We start from the raw sequence: 13905 nt of genomic DNA on the forward strand, positions 1-13905 counted from the left end.
TAGATATAGACAGATAGTGCTCTTAAAGAGAACCCAAGTGCTGCTTACCGGCTAACGTTCTACAATTTTTAACATCTAATTTTATTTTAATCCAACTAATTCTCGGAAAACAATTGATACCAATTTTACTGAAAGCTTCCAAGACATATTACCTTTGCCGCCTCGATGAAAAGTACTACAATGTTTTTTAGCAGGTTAAAGTCACAGAAGAGTAATGCAATCTGACAAAGACAACAGAGATGTTTGTGACAGAGTGTGCTTCCAGACAGGATGCAGAACCCAAAATCTGAGCCTCGCTTCAGCTTAATACTTACTGGACTCAGTTTTGCATGGTTGTTAGCCATTTGCTTGAGTGGTCTGCAATATAAAGTCTGTGGGCCAAATCTTGTCCAGTTGCTTTTCCAAATAAAGTTTTATTGGAACAAAGCCAAGACACCCCAGTCTATGGGCGTTTTCCCACAAAAAGGGCAGAGCTGACTGTGTCTAAGACATATGGTCCTGCAAAACATTACATGTTTTCCATCTGGTCCTTTTACAGGAAAAGTTTGCCAGTCCCTAATTTAGATACAACTGTGTCAAATCAGGTGACAAGTGTTTGGATTAGGAGTTTAACTAAGGATCCCATTTGAAGACAGAGTCCCTAAAGCTGGGCCAACCTCTAGGCTAAAACAAGAGTGAATTAAAACACAGAACACATTATACCAGTCTATACAATATGCTTTTTAGTACCATGAGCTGGGCCAGTATTCTAAAGGATGGACTCAGACATGACTATCTTGGTCATCAGTTATTCAAGAACACACTGACAATCACGGACAAGATATTTCATGATTCAAGCCTGAGATAGCTCACCCTGAAATTAAGGAAATCCAGACTGGCCTTTTGATCTCTGAATTCCCAGCACCTGGCAAGTGGATGGGAATTCAGAGATCTGAAGCCACTGTCAAAGCATGAGTCCTCTCCATTGTCTCTTCAGCCCTCCTGGTGTCCACTGCTACTAGGACACTGCCCCATGGGGCATGTCTGTCAGTCAGCCCCTGGCCCTGATGACCATGTGGCTTGGTCGCCAGCAGTACCTGTACTCTCGCTCCTGCAGGATCTCCACGGGGTCGAGGCCTTGCGGTTTCTGGATTGGGCTGATACGGCTCTGCTTCTGCTGTAACTGCAGGACCGGAGACGGCTGCCCTGGGGCAGGCTGCTGCACTGAAGGCCCGGGCACAGCTGTGGCCGTGGGCTGGGCAGTGGTTGGGGGTGCAGGCGACGGCCGGCCGCTGGGTGCTGGTGCTGACAGCTTCTGCGGGGTGCTCTGGCCACTCAGCAGCAGCTCCTGCCCAGGGCCTGTGAGACAAGAGGGACATGAGCAGGACAGGACAGAAGGAAGGACACCTGCTGACCATGCCCAGCTCCTCTACCCCTCAACCACTACCTAGGGATGGAGAACACCAATGTCTTAAACACCAGAGAGCTGACTAATGGAGGGTACAACGGAGGAAAGGGAATGAAGGGCAGAGGTGAAAGAGAAAAAGTAATCTAGTGTGTACCCCACAGGGAAAGGGCATGCACTAATGAATATTGTCAAAAACATCCAAAAAATGACTCCTGGTTGTAATAAATCAAGGAAATGACAAGCTGGTTTCTAATGCTACATTCTGCAAGGTTTTTTTTTTTTTTTGTTGTTGTTATTTTTTTGTTTTTAAAGAACTACAGGTGGATTCAAACTTTAGAAAAGAGAGTTCTACAACAATCAGATGCAAAGGGTGTGGCCCTAAAGTCTCACTTTGCGAACTGCTACTAAATCCCTACAAGGCAAGCCTCTGCCCAAACTGCTGCTCCAGGCTATGGCATCCGGTACTGAGTGTGGTTTCCAGAATCTGGTGCTGGCTATGATCAGGTGCTGACTAAGGGATCCAGGGCTGGCTATGGGATCTGGTGCTGACTGTGCGATCTGGTGCTGGCTATGGGGTCCAGGATCTGGTACTGGTGCTGCTATGGGATTCAGGATCCAATGCTGGCTACAGGATCCAGTGACTAGGGCTATGGAGCTCACTGGCCAGCTGGGAAGTGAGAGACTCACACTTTCCCTTAGTGACTCTGAAAGCCTACTTCAGGCTTATTTTAGTGAATCCCAGGAACTAAATTTTACTTTAATTACAGAGTAGCAAAGTATTTCTAAAACTATTCAACACTTGAAGTAAAATTTGCACATTCCCCCAAATTAAAATTAGTAAAATATTAAAGGCCTTTCCCCCCTCATATTATAAGACAATAGCATGCAATGTGATCTCTAACCTATCTTGAAAGCTTGGTGTAGTGGCACAGACCTGTAATTCCAGAACTTGAGAGGTATAGAGGCAGGGGAACCAAGATTTGGTGGCCAACCTGGGCTACACAGGAGAGTTTGTCCCTCTCAAAAATAAAACAAATCTTTAGGTACAGTTGAATTCAATTTCAGCTATTTTTCTGCATTAAGCTTTGGGAATGTCAATTACCTGCTAGATATAGATCTAAAATAAGAAAAGCTTCAACTTTCCTCCAGGTGAGTTCTCAGTTTCCTTACAATTAAGTAAGATTGCTAAAGCTACCAGATGAGTTAGCAAAATTTTAAAACTTAAAAATAAATAAAAATGAAGACTCAGCAGATGCTAAAACCACAAACAGGCATTCATCCAAGTATTTCCTATAGTCTTCCTAAGGGGAAAAAAAAAATAAAGCCAAATCAGTCTAAGACTTCAGAAAGCTACAACAATTAACCATACAAAGGTATACATTATGAAAAATGGAACACATTTCTTAATTTCTGACAATTGCCATTTAGAAAAGGACTTGAATGACAATTCAGAGAAAGCCATAAGCAAACATTGTGACATAAGGAAAGTGAAGAATAGTAAAAAACTGTTCAGGGAAGTATGAGTGTGCATGTATGTATATGCCTGAGTGCGTGTGTGTGGTGTGTGCGCATGTGTGTGGTGTGTGTGCGCGCGCATGTGTGTAGGTACCTCCATCCCAACAGCTAGTATAGGCTGGTTTTCTTTCCCATCCAAGAATTAGGTAAAATTTCCCAAACAATAAAGAGCTAGATACTTTTTTTTTTTTTTCTTAAACTAATTTGCAGTCTTGGTCTTCTTGCGGTAGATTAAAAAGAAGTTCTGGAGTGGAATGGATGGCTCTTTATTTTTATGTCCAGGATGTACCATCATATAAAGTGGGTTTTATTTGTTTTTTTTAACTAAATTCTTGAATTTTTGTTTTCTGAATGGAAGATCTTTTACAAAATGCATATATCTTCATTACATGTTTTATTTAGAATTTTTTTTCAAACATATTTAAGAAACCAATTTCTAAATTACAAATCCCTAGAGGTATTAGGGCATGTTTTCCCTTTGTACTGTTTTATGTATGATTAGTCAAATAACAAGAGATGTGGATCTCTGACACGTATCTTTACTTTTCCGTTACAATGATGTATTTATGGAGGCGGGGGCATGCATCCAGCAGTGCACACACGGAGGTCAGTAGACAGCTTGCAGGAATCCGTTCCCTCCTTTCACCATGTGTGTTCTGAGAATTAAGCCGGTCTTCAGACTTGGTGGCAAGAGCTCTTACCCACTGTGCCAGCAGAATCAAATCGATTAAAAGCCAGGGTTTAGGTATAGTGATGGTGAGTTTACTACTTTTAGAGTCTCAAAATACCATTTCTTTTTCATGAGAAGAGAATTTGGTTGTTATTGGTAAAAATAGTTTCACAATAATTAAAGTCCACTATCAAAGCCTTTTCCCTCTTCAAATAAATTGAAACAATCAAAGAGTACAACAGTTGACACTCACACGTTCCGGTCCTCATCATTACTTCCAACCCCTTTCCATAGCCTGACTACCCGGAAATTCAGAGGCGGAATGCAGAAGTCTAAGTGACCTGGAAGCACATTTAAGTCTCAGTTTTAAAAACTGTATTTAATCCAAGAAAGGTGTTATCAGCTGGCCATTTTTAGCCTGCATATCTCCAAGACAGGTCTGGTGTATCCCTGGTCAGCCTTATGCAATTACTACGTATAAAGACAATGCAATCTGGTGGATTCATCCTTAACATTGAGAAAGAGAAACCCAACCACGGGCTTGTGTATTCCAGTGTCTAATTAAACAGCACTAGGAGGAGCTAGAGACCACTTGCTTCTGCAGAGGATCCAGGTTCGATTCTCAGCACACACACATGGCATCTCACAACTATCTCTAACTCCAGTTCCAAGGGACCTGACACCTCTTCTGAATTCTTCAGGCACCAGGCATATATACAACTAACATACCATACACAGAGGCCAAACACTCCTACACATAAAATAACTCTCAAAAATAACATACAGTTACCAAAAGTTAAAAAATAATAATAAATTGTCTTAGCTCTAGCAGCCACTGGCGGTTTGAAGGTGATCAAGTCACCAAGCCCTATGTCTGCTTCCTCATCTGCAGAGTGGGAGCAATAATAATACCCTCTCTCATCCAGTGGTCATGAAGGCCAGAAAGATACCTGACTCTATGCTCAACTTTTCATCCTTATTGATCGAAGCCATGGGGAGGAAAATCTAACCCCATGACATAGGGAAACACTTCCGGAATTTGGGTGCCACATGAGCTGGCAACTTGCGGAGTATTCTTTTCTGGACCAAGTTTCAAAACATTTCTCCAGTTTCCTACACCTCAGCACAGACACTCCTGAGGTCAGTGGACTTGTCATGTGCATCCTGCCAGCTGCTGTCAGGGCCACTTACAAGCAAACTCTATTTCCTAGCTAAACAGAAATCCATTTACTGCCTAGGTCTGCTTTCTCCTCTCTCTGACTGACTGTATAAATACTTTCATTGACAGGGACCAGGAGGAAACTCAATGTAGCTTCCTGCACTTATATTCAGGATGCAAGCCCCCTCTCCTAGGTTCTGTGCCTGTCCTGCAAGAGATTCACAGACAGCACTGGACTCTGGCCACAGAAACCACCTACCGTACACCAGACAACCTGTGGTTGGCTACCTAAGGCCTTCTGCCACACCTTCAAACTGAACAAAAATTGCATTTTTAGCTCATCTCTTCCATTCTCTCTCTGGTTTGAGCAATTCAGGCTTATGGTCAGTATGCAAAATGCCTTCTGACTCAGCCCTTACCTTAAGGAGCCAAAATGGTGGCTGTACTGTCTGGCTTTCCAGAATGTGGTCCCAACAGTGCTGGGAGTAGGCCTTCAGTAGATATGCCCCATCCCATCACAGCTAATAGGAAGTAATAGGGCGACATGACACACTCACTGAAATAGCTAAGGCTCACCCGCACAGCATCAGCATCTCTGTACCTTCTGAGGCCACTCAGCCAGCACACAGGCTAGTTATGCAAATCACCACTCTGCACTAAGTAGGTATGTGAGTGATTTCTTCAGGTCGGAAAAAATAAATAAATAAATGGAGCAAAGAATATTTACATGAAGTATATCAAAAAGTTTCAGATGCCAAGGTGGGTAGGGGTGGGGGTGGGGGAGGGCAAGCATTCAAGATGGGGGATGGGACCACTTTCTTTTACCACCATAAGATTGTTCCCTCACTTCTCCAAACATAACTTTTTCAGTTCTCCTTTTTATTCCGCTTTAATCCCTAAAAGGAAAAGAGAATCAAAACGAAAAGAGAAATGTGCCTTGGTCTGGAGCTCTGTCCACAAGAGCAAGGACGGACGTGGCTCTGCTCGAGAAGTGGTCAACCGCCCCACCCCTCCAAGCTGGAGCCTTCTCCAGCTCACTGGCTCAGAGTCCAGGGCATCCTGCTAGGGAACAATGCCACTTCCTGTGAGGTCTGCACTGAGGTAGATTTGGAGAAGACCAACCCAGCACTGTGATACATTCTCTTCTGGAATTAAGTATGCTAAGAAATAGGGTGGAAACTTAAGAACCTCCAGAGGAGTGCATGTACTAAAATACTTTTTCTTCTTCTTGAAAGATTGACAGGGCATTTATGAGGAAATGAGCTTTTTTTTTTTTTTTTTTTTTTTTTTAAGAGGGGAGGGGTATAAAACATTAGTCAAATTTAATATTGACTTTAAAAGTCCTTGTATTATTTAGGCTTATTGTAAATGCCAATAAACACAAATGTCTTCATCCAATAAGGTTGTCTGTCCTATATCAGTTTTCTGCATGAGCTTTGCAGTATGGACACTCCGGACAGCGACAGGGATATTTCATTCTATTGGGACCCCTGGCTCCTTGCCCACTTGGTCAGAAAACAATATCTACCCAAATATTTCCACTTCTTACTAACTATGACAGCTGGAAAACGCAAAAGACATGAGCAGTGGGTAATAAAATCAAACCCCTTTGTTGATAGGGATGTGACATGACAGGCAGGGACAAAGAGGTAGGTAATTAAGAAGGTCCCCTCTTCTGGAAATGGTCCAAAATGTATGCACATTTGGGTTCAGTAGACATGAAGTATCCTTCTATGGATGTACTCATATAATAGAAACTCCACCCTTTAAATTTAACTGCTTCATTCATCCACACTATTAGGCCCTTGGGTGGAAAGGCTTCTCAGATGAAGAACTCAGCATCCTACCTTCTGTGGAATTCTTTACTGCTGAGTTGAGGTCACTGAAAGGCTCCTAATGCCTTTGGAGGCCTATGACATGGCAGGTGACACCCCAAGACAGGCTTCATGCACCATGGATTATGCTCATATGACAAGATCCCATAATGTTATCTCTTGGGGACTTCACTTTGTTCCCTCTTCTTTGCCCAGCTGCCAGCTATCTTGCTGTAAGCAGCTGGCCTCTGCGTTAAACACGATTTTTAAAACGGCTGATGCACTAAGATGTGGGAAACAAAAATGACCAATTCCGTTAAGAGCGTGTTCATAGTAAGAGTGAAAAGAAGCCATGACACGTCACCTCGCTCCTCACTCTTAATGCACAAGAGTAAAGAGGCGAGGCACCCACACTTTGCAGATGCTTTCCCTGGCCTTGGGAAATGGGGTCAAGAAGGCACCCCTTGGGGGAAATAGTCAAGAACATGAGCTTGCAAGTCACAACTGCTAGGCTCTGGACCTAGGCGCCCTCCATGTGGCAAAGATGCCATGTCTCAAGGACATTCCAGAGCTCAGGCAAGCATGCAGGTCCTCAGTGAGACAAAGCCACATACGCATAAAGGTGTTCCTTGTATTTGGCCAAATTCTCTAGAGCTTTAGTTTTACAGTTTAAAAATCTACGGAGGGTTCAAACTGTCATTTCCTTGCATGGAGTTTGATGAGCCCTTTCCAGTCAGAGGGTTCGGTCCCATATTATCCCCCCTACTAGGTACATAGAAATCTGGGTATGAAATAATTTTTTTTTTCTTTAAAAACTCAACTGTTAAACTGATAGTGCCGGTGTATCCTGTGACCCCAGATCTCAGACAGAGAAAGAATGACTGTTAGGGATGCCAAGGCCAGCCTGGCCTTCAGAGGAAAACCTTGTCTTAAAAGTAACACAAACTCACACAAACAACAACAACAAACGAACAAAACCAACCACATTGCTAAATTCTAAATGCTTGTCTCTCCCCCAAATTCCTAGGCTGGAATCCAAATCCTCGAATAGATGGTATTAGGAGGTGGAAGGAATTAAGCCATGAGGCAAAGATCTCATGGGTGAGACCAGTGACCATGCGAGAAGCCACAGAGAGCCCCCTCACCCTGCATACAGGAGGTACAGCACAGGTGCCTCCTAACACTCAGAAAGCAGGGACCCTCTACATGCTAAATCTGCTGACACCCAAAGGTTGGAAGTCCTAGCCTTCAGAACTATGAGACCCAAATTTCTGCTGGCTTTGTTTTGGGGTTTTGTTTTGCTATAGGGTCTCAGGCATCCCAAGCTGGGATTCAAATTCACTATATAACTGAGGATGACAGTGGCCTTTTGACCTTCCTGCATCTACCTCCCAATAGGTACATGCCACAGCCGGCTTAAAACACACGTTTTAATAATACAAATAAAATTACTTATTTTCTGTGTGTATATGAGAACTATATAAGTATATGTGTGAGTGAGGGCATGGAGGAATCCTCTGCCTCGCTCCCCTGAGATCTCCAACTAAATACAGAGCTCAGCTGGCAGCCAGCAAGCACCAACAATCTTCCTGTCTCCCTGCCAATCTCTCCCCTACAGCACCCAGATTACAGGTACACGTAGTGAGATAGTTCTGTGGCACTGACCACGCCCATTGGGGGGTGGAGCGATGGGCGGAGGTGACCTGTGGAAGGAGGTCGGAGGGGGCCAGGAAAGGTGCTCTCTTGCTGGCGTGACTCGGACAGGAGAGGATCGGGTTGAATTTCCTGGTGTTCATCTGTCTAGGTTGTAAGTTATTTCTCCCTGAATAAACATCTATTCGGCCTATTTGTTTATCCAGATCCTTATTTACCATCCTGATCCTTATTTACCGCGATAGGTACACACAACCACAGCTGATCTTCACAGGGGTTCTAGGGACTTGAACTCAGGGTTTTCTGCTTACCCAGCAAGCACTCTTCCCCATTGAGGCATCTCCTCAGCCAAGAGACTCATTCCTAATGCTACATCTACAACTAACAACAAGAGTTCATCCTCCCAATCACTCTGTTTGAAACTAAATCTATCAGAAAAGAAACATAAACTCAAAAATCAGAACATTTAGGACAAAAAAAAAAAAAAAAAAAAAAAAAGCAAAACAAAAAAAGATACCAATCAGTTCCTTTCTCCTCACCCGAGTTCCTAAACCTAAGACAAATATCCCAAATTCACTGTTCTCACAGCGATTAGCTTGTCAGTTTGCCCAAATGACTGATTCATGGGAGATAGCATGAGTGTCGGGGGGAGCATTACACTTCCCACAACCTAAAGCACTCAGAGCTAAACCATAGCTCTGTTTATCTAGTTCTTTCAACGTTTTAATTAATTGATTGATTGGTTAGAGAAGGGGTCACATATGCCACAGCATGGGGGATAATGTATGCCACAGCATTGGGGAATGGGAGAGGTCATGTATGCTACAGCATGGGGGAATGGGAGAGGTCATGTATGCTACAGCATGGGGGGATGGGAGAAGTCATGTATGCTACAGCATGGGGGGGTGGGGGAGGTCATGTATGCCACAGCATGGGGGCATGGGAGAGGTCATGTATGCCACAGCATGGGGGATAATGTATGCTACAGCATGGGGGGATGGGAGAGGTCATGTATGCTACAGCATGGGGGGGTGGGGGAGGTCATGTATGCTGCAGCATGGGGGGTCATGTATGCTACAGCATGGGGGGTCATGTATGCTATAGCATGGGGGGGATCATGTATGCTACAGCATGGGGGAATGGGAGAGGTCATGTATGCCACAGCATGGGGGCATGGGAGAGGTCATGTATGCCACAGCATGGGGGCATGGGAGAGGTCATGTATGCCATAGCATGGGGGGGTTCATGTATGACACAGCACAGAGGGAGTCATGAATGCTACAGCATGGGGGCATGGGGGAGGTCATGTATGCCATAGCATGGGGGGGTTCATGTATGACACAGCACGGGGACATGGGAGAGGTCACGTATGACACAGCATGGAGGGGTCATGTATGACACAGCATGCATGTGAAGGTCAAGGGACATCTTATGGAGTTATTTCTCTCCTTCTACCTTTAAGTAGGTTCTGGGAATAGAACTTTACGGTCCATGAGGCTTGCGGGGTAAGCAGCTTTACTGAAAGCTATCTTGAGATGCTTGCTAGAGATGCAGCCTTCATAGAGGAGCAGTCTAAAGCCCCTTGTACCTCCAGGTTCTTATCAACCTGAAAAGGTCATGTCTCCAGACGGCTGTGCAAGGGACTACATCATCCTCACCTGTTGTGAAATCATAGTTTCTCATTCTTATCCCAGAAAATCTAACAGGTCATGTGAATCTGTTACCTTGCCATGAACAAATGCTAATACTAATGAATGATGGTCAGGTTTCCAACTCTGTGAATTTAACCACAGGAAGAAAATACTTTAAAAAAAAATGTGTCTGTACTGAGGGGATATAGACTTCCTTTTCTTGTCATTATTCCTTAAACAACCCAGTATATCAACTATTCAGATAGCATTCACGGTATAGTCAATATTTCTCATAAATAACCTGCAGATGATGAAGCACACCAAAGGATATGCATAGCTGAAATGCAAATGCTACAGCACATTTCATATGAGGGACTTGATCCGCTGGGGTCCTAGAAGCAATCTGCTTCAGACACAAGGAATGACTGTAATTTGAAGGATAATCACACCTGGGAGATGTACTTTATATTCTCATGCCAGAAAAGGCTTTGTGTCCCTCTGAGAAATTGGGAAGCAACTCCCTTCTGAATGGTGAGAATTAGATACACGACCCCATCTCCTTGTGGCTCTGTCAGAAAACGCAAGTCATCTTTGAAGCTCAGCCACAGCAACTGTGGGGGGCTCTTCTGGGCTCCCCATCCATGACCTGGATTCTTGCTCCCATGTTTCTGCCTCTTTACTTGATAATTTTTTTACAACAGGTCTCATGAAATGCACAAATTTTTTTTCCCAACAAAAAGGATAAGAAATAAATAAATGAACAAATATTCTAAGACTCAGTTGGGGGCCAATTGGAATGGGAAGTTCTACAGACAGACGAAGAGGAAACAGGGGTTCCTAACATGCAGTATACTGATGGGCTTCCAGGCAACCTTGTACCTCTTAAAAGAGAATGCAAAATCATGGGGAAATGTGCTTTTGTGCTTTCTCCCTCGGTTCCTAGCTTGCTGGAGGGTCCCTGATTAAGAAATGTTGCTCTAGCATCCTTTATATCAGGAACCAAGAATTTCAGCCAATCTCAGCAGAACAGAAAGAGGTACAGAAAAGGGTTCAGTCAACCCAGCATTCTACCAACCTAGTGCGTCTGTGTGCTAGACACTGCTTATCCAAGCTGGACCGCAGTGATAGGCATTTGGTTGCGTGTTAACCTACCAGATGGTCTGTTGTAGCTAACAAGGGCTGGCTGCTGCTGCTGAGGCTGCTGCTGTTGCTGCTGAGGCTGCTGGGGCTGCTGCTGTTGCTGCTGAGGCTGCTGTTGCTGTTGCTGCTGCTGCTGCTGCTGCTGCTGCATGCCAGGCAAGGTCCTTTTCCCCTGGACTGCAAGCTGCAGTGTTTCAGGGAGGGGCTGGCCCCTGGCCAACATTTTGTAAGCTAAAATCTGAGCTCGAAGCTGATGCAGCTGGACAGGACTGAAAGGCGAGGGACCTCTGTTAGGCTGGTTCATGGCCTGCAGATCTCCTGGGATGAGTGGCCCTGGCTGGCTCGGTGGCATCTGAGGTGGGGTTGGACCTCCTCCAGATATAGGGCTGGAGACGTGCTCTGGGGCTCCCAAAGGAGAGAGATGTGGTGACATATAACCTAAAATAAAACACAAGATCACAGGCTGCAGCAGATGACCCTGAAGAGACAGAGGTAGCCCTGAATACTCGAATAATTTACTAGTGCAACACTACATGATAGAAATTTTAGGTATGGATAAGTTAACAATTGCACATAGCTACATAGCTTAGAAGTTTAATCTTTAATATAGCTTATCTGCAATTGAAAATTATCTAGTAAGTACATTTAAAAGGTCAAAGAAACAGGTAATGGTAATTTCGTAACAGTTTATTTAACACCCACAAGATTAGCACTTCAAAAAGAGACTTATATTTTTTTTTTCATCATAGGTCTTTGAAACCCAGCATTTCATGCTCATAGAACATCTTGATTTCTCTAGCCGCGTTTCTGGTGATCAATAGCCACTTGTACCCTAGAAAGCAAACTGTTCATGGTGGTTGTACACCTGCAGGGATGACGATGTTGGGGCAGTATTCTACATCAGAGGTAGCTCTAAGCTACTCAGCAAAACATGAAGAGGTCTAAAGTGGCTCAGTGCAGAATAAACAGTGTCTTATGAAGAAATCAAATATTATTCGCTTGATTATCATGCAAGCTGTGACTAACAGGCAATTACCGAGGGCCTAGTGCTGCAGTTACTATGTATGCCATGACTATACACAGCATCTCAACTGAGTTTGTCCAGAAACAGGCTGAGCCAAGGACTGAATGCAGGATATTTATATGGGAGGTGCAGGGACACTTCGAGGAGTATGGAGAGGAGATATATGGAAGGGAAGGTAGCCAATAAAAAATGCATTACCAAGCCAGCTGTTGCAGCATGTCTTGAAAGATTAAGCCACTGCAGAAGCTTTGGGACACAAGATAAATAAACTAACTACAATTATTCAGGGAAGGAGTGAAGAAGCCAGGGTATTTAAACTCCTACAGTATCAGTCACTGATTAAGTCACTAGTTATCACTAATACTCTGGGGGCCATCTGCGTTCAGAGGACTAGTCCACTATAGGTAAGGCAGGTGTCACCTGGCAGAGGAGAATCAACATAATGATGCCAGCTAATGGACAGCAGGCAAGTGTAGGCATAGAAATGGTAGAAGACACGAAGCATATAAGGAAAAGCTTACACTGCTATATCACATCCCTTTGAAGTCAAATACTGTTACCTTACTTGCTAAGGCAAGGCTGTGAAGGCTCAGACAATGAGTTACTCAATGTCACACAAGTAAATGTTCACAGCTCAGGTTTAAACCAAGCCTGTCTGGCTCTGATGCATACATTCAATAATCTAATCTACATTTTGTTATGTCAAAATAAGTCAAGTATTTAAAATTTCAAAAATCTCCAGGCGTAACACTTAGGATATCACATACAAATGGAAGCCACCAGTTTGGGTTTTAAAATACCAAACTGAGGAAATGAAGAGTGTTTTCTCTTATGGAAGAAAAATTAAAACACACAGACATTTCAAAGGAGTTATTTCAGAAGGCGGTGGGAGCAGCTGAGCTAAACAATACCCACGGCATATGACTAGGCGTTGTGGGAGGGAGATTCAAGATGGAGAAAGGAACCAAGGGGCTACTGTAATCAAACAGCTGCCTCAGTTAAACAAAGTACCAATTTTAATAAAGTAAGAAGAGTCCCCAGGCAGAACAGGACAAACACACATGAAAAGACTTGATCCTTCGATGAATGTGTGCATTTGAACGTTACCATAAAGGTCACCACAGGCCTGGTTATGAGATAAAAGGCTGTGTGTTTGAACCCATGTCTGGGCAGAATAAAAGAGCTGCACAGCCACAAAAGTCCACAGATGGGTGACCCTCACACACCACCCCCTTTTCTGAAATCCCAGAGAAAATAAATGATACAGTTACTTTTATTGGTGGCTTTGCCATTTGGAGAGTGATGAGATTTAACATGATCTCCTGATAAGAACTCATGTTCTTCTATTGATTGCTAAGAACCGGAATGCCATGTTGGGGAACTGCTATTTTGGAGAAAGACTGCTAGGTCTCAATACCCAAATCCCTACTTCATGAGGGAGCATTCAACACCAGGACTGGGGTTCTAGTTAGTTGTCTATGTGAGTCACAGAAATCTCCCTGAAGCCAGCCTATTAGACAAGCAGAAATATTCCAACATGTTGCTATTTGTAACAGGAATAGGGTATCAATAAGATTCTTAACTGTTGCTATGAATACCTTTCCTCGTTAAGGAAGCTGACATTCACCCCTTGAAGGTATCCTGATAGAATATGGTTGTTTGTTCACTACACACCTTTCTTGCCAACGCCAAGTCTGCTACAAGAAGGAAAACTTTACCACAAAAACTTACATTCTCACAGTAGGAAGGTATGATGCTGGGGGTTAAGATGAGTCTCCTGCTGCCCCTCCCCCCTCCAGCCTTTCCTATTTCCTAAGAATAATCTCTCATCCACAGGTCAAAGCATGCCTGATACAAGGAACCAAAATCCTGGGCAAACCCATAGAAACTTAACAGCATAGTGTAGCTTATC

At 43.8% G+C, this 13905-nt stretch overlaps 1 protein-coding gene across 6 annotated transcripts in view; it reads right to left on the reverse strand.

The window, feature by feature from the left end:
• The window catches only part of Smarca2 (SWI/SNF related, matrix associated, actin dependent regulator of chromatin, subfamily a, member 2), a 163435-nt gene that overhangs the window by 127686 nt on the left and 21844 nt on the right, over positions 1–13905 (reverse strand). For all 6 annotated transcript variants that reach the window (XR_007835478.1, XM_051199842.1, XM_051199841.1 and 3 more), the window contains 2 exons: positions 10982–11407; positions 1077–1338 (listed from right to left, as the gene is read on the reverse strand). Coding sequence is in view for 5 of the 6 variants with exons in the window: in XM_051199842.1 (XP_051055799.1) it covers positions 1077–1338; positions 10982–11407 (688 nt within the window). In the remaining variant the exon portion in view is untranslated. The remainder of the gene's footprint in view (positions 1–1076; positions 1339–10981; positions 11408–13905) is intronic.

The sequence above is a fragment of the Phodopus roborovskii genome, unplaced genomic scaffold (genome assembly GCF_943737965.1).
Source record: "Phodopus roborovskii unplaced genomic scaffold, PHOROB, whole genome shotgun sequence".
NCBI lineage: Eukaryota > Metazoa > Chordata > Mammalia > Rodentia > Cricetidae > Phodopus > Phodopus roborovskii.